The sequence below is a fragment of the Scomber japonicus genome, chromosome 2 (assembly GCF_027409825.1).
Source record: "Scomber japonicus isolate fScoJap1 chromosome 2, fScoJap1.pri, whole genome shotgun sequence".
Classification (NCBI taxonomy): Eukaryota; Metazoa; Chordata; class Actinopteri; order Scombriformes; family Scombridae; genus Scomber; species Scomber japonicus.
Window position 1 is genome coordinate 15,072,093 of NC_070579.1, and position 16,520 is coordinate 15,088,612.

Consider the following 16,520-nt stretch of genomic DNA (forward strand, 5'->3'; position numbering starts at 1 on the left):
GGCTCTTCGGGGAATTCTTGCATCTATTATGCATGCCATAAAGCGCTACGCATGAGCAAAAACAAATCAATAAACAAACTCAAACCTCAGCTCCTAGAGGTACTTGAATGACCTCCACATACTCTTGTCCCCCTGTCTGTCCTCTGCTAGATAGGAAGTAGAGTGGTGCCTTCTGTGTAGTTTCAGTGTGTAGGAGTGCTCTTGGAGTATGTGTCAGACGCTGTACGAATTGGAGGCAGAGAGAAGGAAAAGTCTGCAGCAAAGCCTGAATCAAACCATAAGAGATAACGCCTGCATCCAGTGTTATAAAGCAACTTTAATATGCTGACTTAAAACCCTGCTGAACATCGACTTGAAACAGTTTATTTGAACCAAAGCGACGTCAGTTCATCTTGTAACATATTCGCAACCTCAGCTAACTCAGCCAAGTTCTTGTAGCAGATGTATCTGTGACACAAGGTCTGACTTTTGATGTAATGAAAATGAATGTCCAGTCATTCAAGATTTGCTGTTGGCAGCAGCTGTGTTCTTCCTCTGTCCTCCGTCTGTCTCCATGTTACCCAGCATGGGATTTAACTCCTCAGAGGCCCCATGCTGCCTACCCCTCACAGCCAGATTTCCACCTCAGCATTCAGTGGACATATGGCGACCACCTATAACACCAGCATCACCAATTACTGCTACCAGACCTAGTTCATTACATTTATTATTATTGTACTTTTACATTTCTTTCCTTTTTAGCTGATGGGTCTCTTAAAGTTTTGAAGACTTTGGAATAAACATCACATTTTAACAACTCTTCACCTCATATTATTATTAGATTTTGCTTCTGCTAGTCTTATCTATCTTGAATTTATCTTGGTTCTCCATTATAGAGTACAGATGCAAAAATTAGTAGATTAATTGATTAGTTGATCCGCAGAAAATTAACTGGCAGCTATGTTGATAATTGGATCATTTTAGTCAGAAAATAAATAATGAAAAATAGTTTGTCGCAGCTTCTCAAATTTGATGATTTCAAACTTTTTTGTGTCATACATGATAAAAAACTGAATATCTTTGGATTTTGGACAGTTACGTAAAGATATTATCATCAGCTTGAAGACATAAGTACCTTTTTTCTGACAATTTAAAAATGACTCTGGAAACTAGACTGCTGTTTAAATTAGCTCTATTTCTTTTCTAGTCTTTTCCCTCCATATAAAGCAGAATGTGCTGCTGAAGAGTAAAGCACCAATGGTAGTTTCTCTAACCTGCACATTCACTTATCAATAAATACATGCACTCTTCTATCTATAGCTACTGCAGTACTATCAAACATTCAAGTGTGTGTGTGGTGAAACAAACATGCTTGCGAGCCATCCAAGGTTCACCACTTCTCTGCCCTTCCTGAAATGAAACATTTATCACTCTTGACCCATGTCATCCCGTGGCCGTTTAAATCTTGGCAGTCACATCTCTCTCTGCCCCCTCTCATCCATCTAACCCATACACATAAAAAATGTCAATAATATGCCTTTGAATGTGTTGTAGCGTGAAAACCGAAGTCCACTCTTTTTCTTCGTAATGTATAAACTTTCAACCAAGATTCCTTCGCTTATTAACTTGCATTCCTCTGCCAAAAAAAAGCTACTTGATCCCCCGTCCTCACAGTATGGCAGATTAAACTTAGTAAATATGATCCCGTGGCACAGTCAGTATACATCAAGAACCAAATCATTGTGTTACTTTTGATTGTCTTCTTGTGTTGTTTCCACCAGCAGTCTGCCGTTTCCCTCAGGCTGTTTGGTTCAGCAGTAGCTCCGTGTCCTTTCAGTTCACTTTGGAGTGTCTGCATTCGTAAATGTGGAGAGTTGAAAAGAAGCATTTAATTTCCTGTTTTGGTTCTCTGTAACAACACTGACAGAATTCAGTTGTAACCAGAAGAGTTGAAATTAATAATCGATTCATTGATTAGCTGCCAACTATTAAATTAATTGGCAATCATTTTGATAATGATTCTTTTTTTTTTTTTTTTTAAGAAAAAAATCTCCCAGAATCTCAAATGTGAATATTTTCTATTTTCTTGTCTTTTATAATAGTAAACTGAATATCTGTGGGTTTTAGTGTTGAAGGGGACAAAATAAGATGAATCGATTAATTGAAAAAGTAATTGACAGATATATTGATATTGAAAATAATGGTTAGTTGCAGCCAGGGTTGGTAACCGAAAACCGGTTCTCAAAAAATAGCAAGAACCATGGACCCATTAAAACTCATTTGAATTTTGGTTTTGCTTATCATTACCTAAACATGATAACCCTTTATTATCACGAACAAAGTCTACACATGACTACACGGACGCGGATCTGCCATGATCTATCACCGTCACGACGCATCAATTTGTTCAGATGCAAACACACACGGCTTTGTCACTATGGTAGTGAAAGATAGACGGTAAACACTCTCACACTTTCACACGCTGTGTTCATATTCAGTACGTTCGCCTCTTGTCCTCAAATAGTCACTTTCATTCATATACACTTTATATACTTACGGTTTTCTTATGTTACTTTTTTCTACAATATCTGACACATACACAACACATGTGCACTCTTACAAACCCACTTTTACCTGTTGAACCATCATTTACAGCATATTCTCCATTTCACAATAACCTGCAGTATGCATTGGCCTGTTGACATTTATTATGGTTAACATATACTTCAATAAAATCTGCTCATGTCCTCTCCACAGTTGCATCATTCATCTACACCAACAAACATACCCACACAAAGGAAATAAATATACTTTCATGTGCTGGCTGTTTGATCTCTTTGGAAATATAGCCATAATGTGAGTCTCACTTTGTGCCATCAGACATGACAGTAGATAGCAGTCAAGTAAGGCACTAAAAAGGTTGCTATCACCCACTCTGCTGGTGGTCCATCAGAGATAACGATAATCCCAAACAGACACTTTAGACAAGAGCCTTTGCTTTCACAGCATGGCCAGTGGACACATCTAAACAAGATCAAATGTGCCCTTCACTTCCTGGAAATTGGATTGTGACTCAACATGGCGGTCACGTATTTCATCTTATCAAATGTTTGTTTTTGTCGCTGCCCATTTGTGCCACTTCTCTACTTAACATGGCCGTAAAAAGAATAAGTCTGACTAAATAAGAGCCGCACTTTCAACTTTCAATTTGGCAAACTTGCAGCGTGCTCCACCTTAGCTCTTTCCAGATTACCTCATCAGTCAAGCCCACCTGTCAGTAGGATTCACCTTGGTGCAATCATCAGAAAAGAAAGAGGCTAAAGCTACAGTGCCGCATCTTCCCGACAAAATTGCTTTTACAGCCTTCCCTGATAGTTTTTCCTTCCTGTCTTCCTCTTTCATGAACTTTGCCAATCTACGAGTTGTTTAAAAGTATCCCACCATTTATCTTATCAGGCAGTGAAGGTTGGTAGACCTTGCACGCTTTGCTCTTTTGTTCCTCACCTGTTTGTTATGTTGAGGAAGACGCTACAGTCTGAAGCTGAATGAAGTTTTGGGCCCTCTCCTCACACAAGTACAGGCTCATATTTCAAGGAAACATTTTTTAGGAACATTGCGGAGATAATGGCATCTGCTTCTTCAGTTTCTAGCAGGAGACTCAATGAGAATGCATATTATTATTATTATTATTAGCTGTGCCACTGGCATGTAACTTTGACCTATTTTTAAATGCGGAGCTCCTTTTCCATCATAACATAAGCTTAGATGCTGTGTTGTTGAGTGTGTGTGCTGTACTTGCACACATCTGTGAAGCTTAACATTTATGAATAAACACATCAACAATGTTTCATAAAAGTACAAACCATTCTTAATTATACCGAAAATGTGCAGTCTAGAGATGATGGATAAAAAAACTGAGGTTGATTAATATATTTAGCTCATTTCACAGCTCATAACAGATTGTGCTAAATAGCATTCTCTCATCTCAGATCCACTTAGATTAAGGTAACACCTGAGTTCAGAGGTTACTCAAGCATTTTTTTTCCTTTTTAAGCCCATATTTGGAACAGCTAACATGCAAATTGCAGCTTTGTTCGATAGATAAAGGGTAGTATGGGTGGATGGAGATCCAGATGAGATCAGTATCATAAGAGAAATAAAATACCAGAGGCAGTGCGATGAGCCAGTTTCTGTAGTGAGTTCAGGTCAAGGCACGCGACACTGTCAGAATGTCCCCACATGGTTGCCCACACCTTCTCAGGCATATTTAGGGATTTACAGATGACAGGCAACACCCAACAGGCACAATTTGGCTCGCTCTGCTTCATCTGGGATGCAGAGTGGTAATTCTGGATGATTAAAGAGGTTTATTCGTTTCTGTGTAAATGTTGATGCCAGCCCCGGCCAAGTTTCACCTGGCTCATCACACACATTTCCATAACCCTCTTTCATTTCTGAATGAGATATGACAGCTCAGACTGCATCCAAATGCAAAACTAGATAGTCCTGTCGTGGGGAGAAAGGATTAGAAATGGAGGAAAATGTAAATACCTCTATGGTGAAATTTTGCCTCCATAATTCTCCATGAGAAGGTATACGTACATGCCCTCCTCATGAGGTATTTACTTTATAGTATATGAGGATTTTTAGAGAAGTTATCTGACTTAAAGGGGATCCAAGTTTCATTACTCTTCCTCTTCAAAAAGCAGCTTGAAAACTTTCCCAGTTCTGACTAAATGTCGACTTTTGCTCATTTCAGTACTTCAAATGTAGCCTGAGGCTTTTCATCACAACTCTCCAACTTGTTACACTTAACTTAATACTGGACTTTATATCAAACTTTACATCCCTATTATGTTAAATTGCAATTCTACCACCGCTTCTACTATCTTCACTGTACATATTATACAGATCTATACAGATCCCCCCCTCTCTTTTTTTCCTGTTTTAAGTTTTTCTTCTATATCAAGGATCTAAAGATAGAAGGTATCATACTGTACATTGCTGAGATTGTAAGTCCTCTGTGATAAACTTGTGATTTTGGGTTATATAAATAAACATTTCCTCAAATGACGGGGGTGATGCAGTTCAGAGAAGTCACTGAGTCATCCGAACTTGCCGCCCAACTTTGCACCTACACTGTGGGTCACATGTGGGAAAGATCAATGTGAAGGAGGCTGTGTGAGAGGGTTACACATTTCTGCTCAAAGCGACTGGCAGAGAGCTGTTGTATGCTTTGTGCACTTCACTGATGGCCTTTGGGTTCGGGATTTATGTTCATGGTTGGAGAACATAACGATTGATAGCATTGTTCAAGTCTTTAAGATGCAAAAAGACACACATTCATTCATTGATTACTTGGACTTAATTACTTCTGCTGCAACAAATTGAACATAATTGCAGAGAAACTAGTGATGCAGTGTCCGACTCTATGATTTGATTTTCTCTAATGAGATTGATTGTATATAATTTGTGAAAATTGAAAGTAACGTGCTATTATAACTTGAAACCATTGTCTCGTGTAAGTGAACATTGCACCTCTTTTCCACAGTTGTAAATCTCTGCGTTTGACTCGGCCAGATGTCAGCCCTGTTTGAAGAACATTAATTTATACACTTGTTGTTGGACAGTTATGTTGGAAGTGAAGCAGATTTTTGGCTTACTGTGAGCACCTTTTCTCACTTCAGTGAACATATCATATCATCTTTCCTAAATACTCAGACACCAGACAGACTTATTTCCCATCAGGAGATCTTGGTCTTTTATCGTCTTACTGAGGCTCAAATCAGTTGTAGCAGTGGGCATAACTAATTAAGGAGACATGACGGCTGTTGTTCCCAATAATTATGCCTGATGATAAAAGACAGAGCAGAGTTTTTAACATCCCCACTTCTGGTGGAGATGTAGTCCCAAAAGAAACTCCTCTTCATAGTCCAAACTGCTCTATAGCTTATTTGTTGGAGGAGAAATGCACATTTTAAATTCAATGCCAGTTCTGATGTTTGATATAGATATATTTTATGATACTTACTGAGTTCTTGTTTGCGAATAATATAGAGGTAGTCAAGCATTGTGAGTGTGTGTATATAGCATTCAGCAGATATGGTAGAAAGGAATATATTGTGGTTACTACTGTAATTCTGTTAGGAGGGCATTAAGAAGCCCATAGCCTGCTGTCTCACAGAGAAACTGCAGAGTGGTACTTTTAATAAGTGACACACATTTTCTGTATTGTGCTTTATACCACAGAAAACAAAATAGATTGTATTTTTCATGGGCTGTGGCTCCATAAATCAAATCAAATGTTTATATGTCTTTTTGTGGATTAGAAGTTATTGTGCCTTCACAAGACAAAAACAGAATATAATCAAACTACAATTTGACCTTCATCTCTCTTCTTGTGGGAAAAAATTCCCATTTAGATTCAGTTTAAATAAGGAATAATAATGATAATAAGCATTTTCCCCAATATTTCATGACACACAGTGCTTGTGAACACTGGATCTGGTCTGTCTTTGAATTTCGCCATTTTTTTCCCACTCACTGTTGGAGCTTTTGTTCGTTTGTTTTCATTTTCAGACCATTGTGGATAAATTATTTTGTCTGGGCGTCTCTGCTTGTATACATTTTAAAATGCTGCATCTGCTCGAAACTACCAATTTCTAAATGATTGCCAATAATTGCAAATATTGACCTCTGTTCTCCATTTATTTTCCAAGGACTCCATTGATGTCAGAAGGCAGATACCAGTAGCTCTTACTTTAATTTCTTTTTTGACCTGACCCCTTCAAACGTGAATGTTTTAGTCGCGTGGGTGGCTGTAGGATATGTTAATTCAATTCCATGCAGATGATGCTATTATTATCCTTCGCAGAATGCCATGATCCATGGTTTCCTTATTCATCAAACCTCCCCCACACGCCTTGCATCTGTCCAGTCTGGAATGGGGCTCACACTTCACCATTTCAGAGAAAAAATCTATTGAGAAGAGAGGAGACCCCCTAGCCCTCATTTTTTTCCTCAGAGAGGACAATCACACAATGACACGGCCCAGTTTAGTGATGCATCACTGCCCAAGAAGTATTTGCCTCCTTCAAGTTCACCACCTCACGTAAAACATTTGCATTCTTGTGTAGTTTAGCCTTTTTCCCACCAACAGCTGCAGATTGGGGATAGTAGGCTTGTCACAACCCTCCAATCTTATCAGACAGGTGTTAAACCTGTAATTCACTTACTCTTTTTTCGAGCTGGAAGGATTATTCCATTAGTTGCCCAACAGAAATTAATTTGGCAGTCTGGTAATCAGTTTAGGGCTGCGACTAACGATTATTTTCATTTTCTGTTAATCTGCTTTTCATTTTCTGGCTTAATTGAAAACTGTCAGAAAAAAAGGGAAAAGTGCCTCTCCTCAAGGAAAGTTTTGGTTAATTTGAACCTGATGTTTGTCCTAACTTCTGCAGCTCCGTTATTGAGATTCGGGAAAACGAGGCCTCTGACGATTTTTGGGGCAAGCTGCGTCAGCCTCTTCCTGCTTTTAGAAACAACCATGATTTTTACATTTATTGCATCAAAAGTTAGTGAGTCTGTAAACACAAGAACTAGCCACCTGTAGCAGCATTAGGGTGAACTGCATAGAGAACTACATCTTGGGAAGAAGACCAATGCTAGTTTTCTGACTGTTGTTTTCTGCTTAACTGTGTTTGGCATTACTCATTTGTTTTCACATTTTCTAGAATAAACAATGAATATATGAATCAAAAAATAATCAACAGGAAACATATCAATATTTGTACCCCCCCCCCCCCCCAATCCATTCATGAACTGTCTCCTTTTATCTTCCCGTATCCAAGGATGCTCAACTTATCTGCAGGCTTGACAGTATCTGAGTCAGTATGCTGAAACCTTGGCACTGATGATGTCTATTATTTGTGCACAGTCAAATGAGACGGCATTTGCATTTCCCCACAAGCTATCCGCTGCACTGCGATGTAATGAGTGTATTTTTATACATTCTCCACTGTTGGAATATTGCAGCAAAAGGAGGCGATGTCTGATGGAGCGCTATTACCTAAAAGGTTTTTTGTTTTTTTTTGTGGTTAGTTTGTTTTTTGTTTTTGATAATAGGCAAACAGAAATGAGTTTGTTTTTGAGATACGCCTGGTTCGTGGAACTTTACTTGCCACCAGCTAGATTTTGGTTTTGATAAGCAGGAGGTCAGTATTGGGGAGGGGGAGAGGGATGGGGTGGGGGGGGGGGGTAGGGAGGGGGGCCTGTTAATACTTTACCAACCAGCAGAAGGAGAGCGACAAAGGAGGCCGTGGCCTATTCAAAGGCCACAGTGCAACCCTTCTTGCATGCCAAGCATTCCTGTGTGCTGTGTAAAGGTTGGGCCGGCTGAGAGAAGCGAAAGGGCCTTTCTCATGAGGGCCACCTTAAACACACTCAGACAAAAGCTGGAGACCGCTCTGTCTGACGCACCCTGACCTCCAACGACTTGAATGTTTTTCTGTGTGTGTTACTTTGCTGAAAGAGTGTGACTAAAATGCTCAGATTAGCCTTAAAGACACCTTCCCTGTCCTCTCAGATGAACATTAAATACATAGGCTTTCACTGATTAACATTCATCCATAATTTATTCATCATATCTCGTATCTTATTGTGATTTGATTTTATTCATACATTTAGAGTTTTGTTTTATTTTACAGAGAGCAAATGTCATATCACATCAGTTTCTTTAATTTCTAGTCCAAAACAAATTTATTTCAAATGTTGGCAGATTGCACCACAACTCCTCTTGCCAAGTGTTTTTCTTCTCAGTTGCACGAGCCCTAAAATTTCGCCCTCTGCCTGGTCACTCAGTAATTACAGTTGTAAGCCAGAAACGTCTGAAAGGCTGCCAGATCTCAGTGCTGCATCACCTGGGAATAAAGCCCATTGCATGACCCTTCACTGTGTCTCCGTTTCGATGATCTAATGTTGATGCCTCGAGAGGTCAAAAGCAGCAAAATGTTGAAGATTTACTTGAAACTGTGGCTCAATTCAGGCTGGTGTTGCAAGGGGGGGAAAAATAACGTGTCATGTGCAGAAGCCAACAAACACATGCTCTGTGTTTAATTTACACTTCACACAAATGTCACTGTTTATAAAGGGCAACCGCTCAGTTTAACAATGAAATGTGTTTTGGTTGGTTCTCCTGCAGCACAGTGACGTAACATGGTTGGCCAGGGACACTGTTTATTATACTCCACTCTCAGTAAATCCAAATTAGAAAAAGCAAAAAGGTTTCCAGTGTATTTATCTCTTATGTCCACTCGAAAATGCAGTTTGAGTTGTAACACATTACTTTCACCAGCACTAAATGTTCATGCGGTTGTATTTTTTTGTAAATAAAAAGTACCCTCTTGAGGTTGTAATCTCTGCTAGCTGTAATGAAAGTTGCGAAGCCATCAGCAGTGGACGCGGGCAGGTGCAATCAGCCATTACCTGCCGTACAGGAATACAAATATTGCCCTGTTCATTTTGGTGCAAATAAGCAGGTGCAGCAGATGTGAATCCATTCACAGTGTAGCCTGATAATGGTCGGCAGTTTTGTGTCATCTGATCAGTTTTCCAGTGCAATATTGCTCAGTGCATATATGCAGTGATGAACACATTTCAACATCATTTAACTTTCTGTCACTAAGAGTAGAAATTAAAAAAAAAAAACACATCGCAAGAACAAGTTATGATTTAAACTTTTTACTGCACTGTAGAAATCTTGGCTGTTTTTCTTAATTCTTAATCTCTTTTTGGCGACTGGCCCTGTCAGTGTTATATTATGATGTCTGATAAGCATTCATTAATTGTAATATGGATCTTAACTGCTTTTTGAGTCAATTTTTAAAGCAGAAATGCCAAAACTCTCGAGATCCACCTTCTCAAATCTGCTTTTTTTTATCTTTTTGTATCATTGCACTGATAAAACAATTCAACGAAACTTGGTCCAGCAGCATTCCAAAAATAGCCGCAAAAAGGAATCGTGGCAGGCATTTTATAGACAAAATCAATTAATGTACCATCAAGATGTTAGTTGTGACCATAATATTTTTTAAAACTTATATATAACTTTTTAATGTAAATTCTTATTCTGAAGCTAACTCCAGCTGTGCATTAAATGTAGTTGAAAAGTGTTTAAAAAGTAGATTTCCGCCATGATAAGTAGTATAAAATGGATATTCTCAAGTACTTGAAATAAATGGACTATGCAGGAGGAGATTTACTCAGTTACTTTTCACCTGTTTTACACACCTATGATCATGTTTTGCTTAATTTAAATTTAATCTAGTATTCGATGTAAAGCGTTTACTCAATATGGATTGAGGATGAGTATAGCTGCTGGGCGGGCTGCTGCATGCGTTAGTGTTTTTACTGCTGCAACAAGTGGGGGGTCCACCTTTTAATGCCAAAAGACAAGTGCATAATACCCCCACCCGGCCTGTGTGTGAGCTCCCTCTTCTGTTATACGTTTATGTCCCCTCCCGTGGTACCCAGCGCTCAGAGGATGCGCTGCGCACAGTGTTGAATGTTGGACTGCACCATTCCTCCCATCTCCACCGGGGAGGCTGTAATCTGATCCTGTTTGGAGGAGCCGTCGTGCAGCCTGTGAAGAGGGAAGAGGGCATTGCTCTTGCGCTCTGACGCTCTCCCTCTCTCTCTCCTTATCCACTCCTCCCCCCTTTTTTGCCGAGAGAGTGTCACCCTCTTTCTGCCTCATCTGTTCACTCCCTGCGCGGTTGAGGCTGGGTCGGCGGCGCACAAGCCTCCGGGATCGTCGCATCGCATTGTTCAACCCCATCCGACCGAGCCCCTTTTTTTTTTTTGGAGTCGGCGTGACACGGCGGAGCTTTTTTCCACCCCTCACACTATACACACAAACACACACTCTCTCTCTCTCACTCTGTGTGTGCGCGTGTTTTTAATGCCTGTACCGGGGGGATCTACTGCATGCACGCCAGTCCGGTGACGTGCCCGAGCATGTTCACATCAGAGACGGCGTCGGATTTACCTGAGAGTACACTGCCCTCACACTGTCAGAGCCATCTCCCCGCCGTGCACACACATTTGGACTTCACCGATTGTCACTGAAGAGGAAAAAAGGAAAACACACCGGATTACAAGGATGGGGTTCTACGGCACTTTAAAGATGATTTTCTACAAAGTGAGTAGGATTTTTCTGCTGCAGTGTCACCCTCCGACACATCCACACGTCTCTCATTATTTAATGTTTGACTCTGGCTCTTGTCGGCTGATTGTGCGGCCACTGCGGAGGATGAACAGCATTGTAGCAGACCTCCAGAGACGCTGCTTTTTTTAAAAAAAAAATGTGCCTGGGCCTTTTATGTATGTTATGTTAGCGCTGCGTTAAATGGTGTAATATCACGATTTGGCATCCTCTCCTTCATAGTAACTTAAGCTGTGTAAATAAATGCCAGCGCCTCGGTTCAGAGCTGGTGGGTGAATGTGTGGATGGGGGTGGCATTGGCACTTTTTTCTTAATTCTGCAATGCTGAAATATGTCCGTGTTTCCTCGTTATACACTACTGAGTTAACCTCTTCTGGATGGCTTAACATCCCATTTTTTTGCCTCAGTTTTGGCTTCCCTGCACCTGTACATCAGCTGTGGTCCTCCCTCTCACATTAACCTCTTAGATGCTTCAGCTGTAACACACATATATACACACACACATATATATGTGTGTGTATATATATGGAGGACCTCTTTATTGCCTCCATTTATGCTTGAATACATGCAGACTTGCACAGTTGTAAAGATCTATCTGTTTGAGGGCCAGCTTCCTCTGAAATCCTCCCCAGTTTACAGGATTATTATGGTCCTACATTATGCAGCAGTGGTTATCTCGCATTGACCAAAGTGACTGCTGGAGATGCATGCATGTGATCCGACTGCTGTTGCCTGTTGGAGTAGCCCATTCCCTGACATTTGTGCACTTGCCTCCGGCTCCAACCACAGATAATGGGTCACTGTGTCAGACTGCGTGAGGTAGAATATCCTCGAGGATGTCGGGTGTATTATGCTGGATGGCAGCCATAAAACGATGCTATCTTAGTTAGGGATGCAGAGTACAAACAAAAAAATTGAAAGGGAATCTGTTACACATTTGTTAACCACAGGGATGAGTGGAAAAATCCTTCCTGGTGATTTCTGTGTGGGTCTGGCTGTGTTGTTGCTTAAGCTTTTACTGAATTAGGTTTAATCATTAAGTGAAAATGTCGTTCTTAGTCAATGTTTGAATCAATACATTTTAAAGGTCACTCTGTGTGCTCATTCTGCGTGTGAGGATTTTTGAACTTGGCCCTAGCCAAAGAATATTTTAATGCCACTTTTCTCCTGCACAGTAAATCAAAACAGAGTGATTTATTTTCTCATTGCAGTTGTGGCATCAACTCAGAAACTTGATGTTATTGGTTATTCTCTCCAAAAGAAATAACCAGCTCTGGATGCAAGTGTTTCTGCGTCTTGTAGCGACGCTGATTGACATGATGAAACTGTTTCACATCCGCTTGAAACAGTGTTTGAAAAATGAGAAGGATTTTTCAAGCGGCTGATGCTGCAGGATGTAGTCCCCGGCAACACATTATGCAAGAGTGATTGCTGTCTTTAAAATATCATTAAGTCTCTGTATCCATCTGTCGCGCTTTTGGCCAGATAGGGAAGGGGAAGCCGGAGGAAGGAGGGGAGGACTGATTAGTGGTGATTTACAAACACTGCGTTGTCTGGTTACCTTTTTCCCAGGCTGAAACACGAGAAGAGGCTGGTTACACGCTGTTTTCTTTTTCTTTTTTTCCCCCCCTTCTCTTTTTCTTTCATGCTTGCATTTATTTTGAGGGTTTTTTGTTTTGTTTTTCATGTACACACAGTGGCACACACACACACCCTCAAAGCCAGCACTCCCTCCTTTTCTCTCTCAGACTCTGAGACACACAAAACACACACACACATGCACCCCCCAATGCATGCATACACACACCCAGACTCTCCTTGGCTACTGAACTGCCATTGCAATGAGATCACCATTTTAAGAACAAGGCTGTTGGGTTTAGGAGCCAGATCTTAACATGCAGGAATATCTTATAACCCCCCCCCACACACACACACACACACACACGCACACGCACACTCCCCCCTTCAATTCTTTAACAATCAAACGAGCCTTCAAGATATGTTAAACGTGGACAAGTGGAACACAAGCTACATTACTTGCCTAGCTTTTGAAAAACATTTGGACTTCAATTAAATCCATATAAATCTCAGTGTCTTTTATCTTCTCTCACATTTCCATAATAATTTATTCAAGGTTTTCATGGCTTTTGGAGCCTCTCTGCCAGGCCTGAAGGCCTGAAGTACCACTGCAGCTTCATGTGTCAGAAAAAGATCATAAATCACTGCTCAGATCACAGACTAATGTCCAGGAGGCACCAAACCTGCAGCACATGTTAGTGTGCTAGTCATGTACACTTGCTTCTTACAGCTTTGGTTTTCTGTTATGCATTGATTCTGTAGACCACATTAAACACTGAGGCACTGTATTGATACTGAAGTGGTGAAAAAAACGGTATCCTGCGTATAACTCAGCATTTCTGAGGTTAGATATGAAACAGTTTTTCACATTCCTTCCTTGGTTCATCATTGCTTGTTCTCAACACCCAAAAGTGCCCCTGAGGCTGAAAATAAAGAAAGCCAAACACAAACATACACACACTCACCAAATTATAGTGATAAAAAAAACACACACACACATCTAGAGGAGAGACATGTAATCATGCCACTGTAAAGCCAGACAGTATGGAGTCAAATACCCAGAGCTCTTCTCTTTTTTAGCATGCAACAATACAGTAATATAAAGGCATCAGTAGACTATTGTTGGCCTTTATATGAGAAAGTACATTTGGTTTATGTTTGGGTGTTTTTTGTTGTTTTTTTTACAAACCTTCATCAGTGTGTGCAATGGACTGAAAGAAGTCAGTTATTTTCCAGGACAGGTTGTGTCTTGCAACACAACAGGCTGGACTGTAACTGTAGACAACTGTTACCAAATGCCTTTTGACTCCAAATGAAAGTGCAAAAATGTGGATTGTTGTGCCACAAGTGCTGCAGAGGAACCACGTCTGGAAAACATGAAAAACATGCTACATTTTACAGTGAAACAGTAAATTATTCACATGTACAAGGACGTTTCTTTTGTCCAATGTGCTCTTGTTGGGGAGCGCTGGTGGTTGAAAGTGAAAATCAGAAAGAGATTTGAGATCTTTCTCTCTCGTCTGGCTCCGTCTCAGTGGCTTCACTTCAGGCTGAAACTGAAGGGGCCACCATTACATCTAGCTTTCACTTAAACATGAAGTATATTTTTAATTAAAAAGGCAACAAAAGGCCAGACTGTCACATTGTATATGTTATTTTGGCCAGACACTTAAAATCAGTGTGCAGTTATTGTTTATTCATGAGGGACTAGCGATGAGATTGTGATCACTTGCATGTGTGGCAAGCAGCCGTGCCAGAGAGAGCGGCAGGCATGGGATGAGGAAAATTGGCTTGCCCGGGCCTTCACACAGACTCCTTTGTTTGTGCAGTGGAGTAGGTGTAAGCGGGGATTGGATGTTGTGTGCACACGCAGGTGAAAGAGAATGATAAAGAAGTGACTTGCTCTATTTTTCCTCTCTCAAGTCTCGAGTATGAATCAATCCTCAATGCCAAAGAATGCACTATGCGCCCTCCCTGAACAAGTTTTTTCTACTTTTGTGGTTAGTGTGTGTGTGTGTGTGTATGTGTGAGAGAGAGAACGTGCTGTGCTCTTGGAGATTTGGAAGGTGTGAATGCATCATCGCCCCTGGATATTATGGGGTGTCCTCTTGCTTATGTGCCTCCAACACGGGCACAGCACAATGAAAATAAAGCCCATTACTCTCTTTTTAAGTCCTGCTATCATAATGATGAGCAGCTTCATCTACACATAGGTCATACCTTTCCGCTTTGTTATGGAAGATGTTAATAAATTGAATCTCTAGCCTCTGCATTAAAGATTAATTTCCCATCTGCATAAATCTGTTGCAAGACCATGGTGTCTGTGGTTTAATATGCTGGATTTTAGACATAATGTTAACAGTCTGTAACGTGCAAAAGCAATTTTCTGCTCATCGAGAAGGAAAGTCCATGACCCGTGTCCTTTCTTTAAACTTGCTTTTTAAGAGATGGCTCCTTACTAAAAAAAAGTAAAGTGCCTTGTACAGTTATTCAAAAAGGTTATCAAGAAAAAAAGGGGGAAAAATGAAAACATCCAAATGGTTTGTTTTGTGCTATTAGAGAAGAAGTGGTATAATTTGGTTTTCTGTTCTGAGTTTTAAATTCAGTCTCATTATGTGTCTTTTTATTGTGAAGGTCTCTAATGTTTTTCTTTTCTCTCTCTCTCTCTCTCTTTCTCTCAGATGAAGAGAAAGTTGGACCATGGCCCTGAGGTCCGATCTTTCCCTTCAGGCAAAAAGCCCTGCAAAGGCACAGAGTATCCCAGGTACAGTAACCTACGTTTCACCTATAAAAGACCCCCAAATATCCTTCAACTCCACTATCCTGATTTTGTTTCACCCCCTTTAAATCAGAAAAGAATTTCAGTAGTAAACATATTGCTGTACTCAGTGCTTCACACATATTAAATGAAAATATTGCTAAAAGAAATAAATATGAAAGATTCTATATCATGTGACTTCAAAGAGAAAGATGCTTCACATTACATTGTATCTCCAGCATCCAGCCAGCAGTCCCAGATGTTTCTCTCTCTGCCTGAATATTTAATGCACGTGTTCACATGTAGCCGCATTAAAATTCAGACTGAACACAGACACTTAACTATAAATGTTGCCATGTATCTGGTCCCATCTCAGCTTCCTCTCCCATTAAAAATGAATCAATAATGAAATAGACCCCAAGCTTCCCATTTTGCTGTCAGCAAGCAGAATCCTGAAGTAATGAAGTTGCCTACTGGATGGTTTCTCCCGCTGCCCTTACATTACCAGGGCACATGGGTGCTCTTTGAAGTCCTGCGATGCTTTTCACACCCAGGATCTTACAACAACAACAGAGTCTGGCCTCCATACTTTGAAGTCTCTGAGTTAGGAATATACCAATGGAGTGTTTCCCAGCATATATTTACTGTTTTGGGTTTTTTCCCTTTTTGCATTACAATTTTGACATAATTTCAGCCAAATCTTCATGTTCTCAAGTAATGATAGTGTATTTCACCATTACTCATCATTATTTTATTTATTTACTTGTTTTTTTAAGGTACAACTGTGTTTAGATTATCAAACGGTTCCTGTTGTAGCCTACCTGAGGGCAATAAATGATGTGCTGGCTGTGTTTTTTTAAGTAATATTAAGCTTGATTGCATCATCACATCAGTTGATTTAATTGTCTGTTCATAATAAAATGAATGGATGTCAATGAAGGACACTGAGGAATTAAAGTAAAAAGGAAGCACTTTTTATATGAG

At 40.2% G+C, this 16,520-nt stretch overlaps 1 protein-coding gene across 3 annotated transcripts in view; it reads left to right on the forward strand.

Annotated features, from left to right (window-relative positions):
- The window catches only part of fbxw7 (F-box and WD repeat domain containing 7), a 93,172-nt gene that overhangs the window by 54,954 nt on the left and 21,698 nt on the right, over positions 1–16,520 (forward strand). For 2 of the 3 annotated variants that reach the window (XM_053330835.1, XM_053330843.1), the window contains one exon: positions 15,460–15,542. In XM_053330835.1, coding sequence (XP_053186810.1) covers positions 15,460–15,542 — 83 coding nt within the window. Of the gene's footprint in view, positions 1–10,953; positions 11,177–15,459; positions 15,543–16,520 lie in introns of those variants that run through there. The other variant, XM_053330850.1, reaches the window with a different exon arrangement.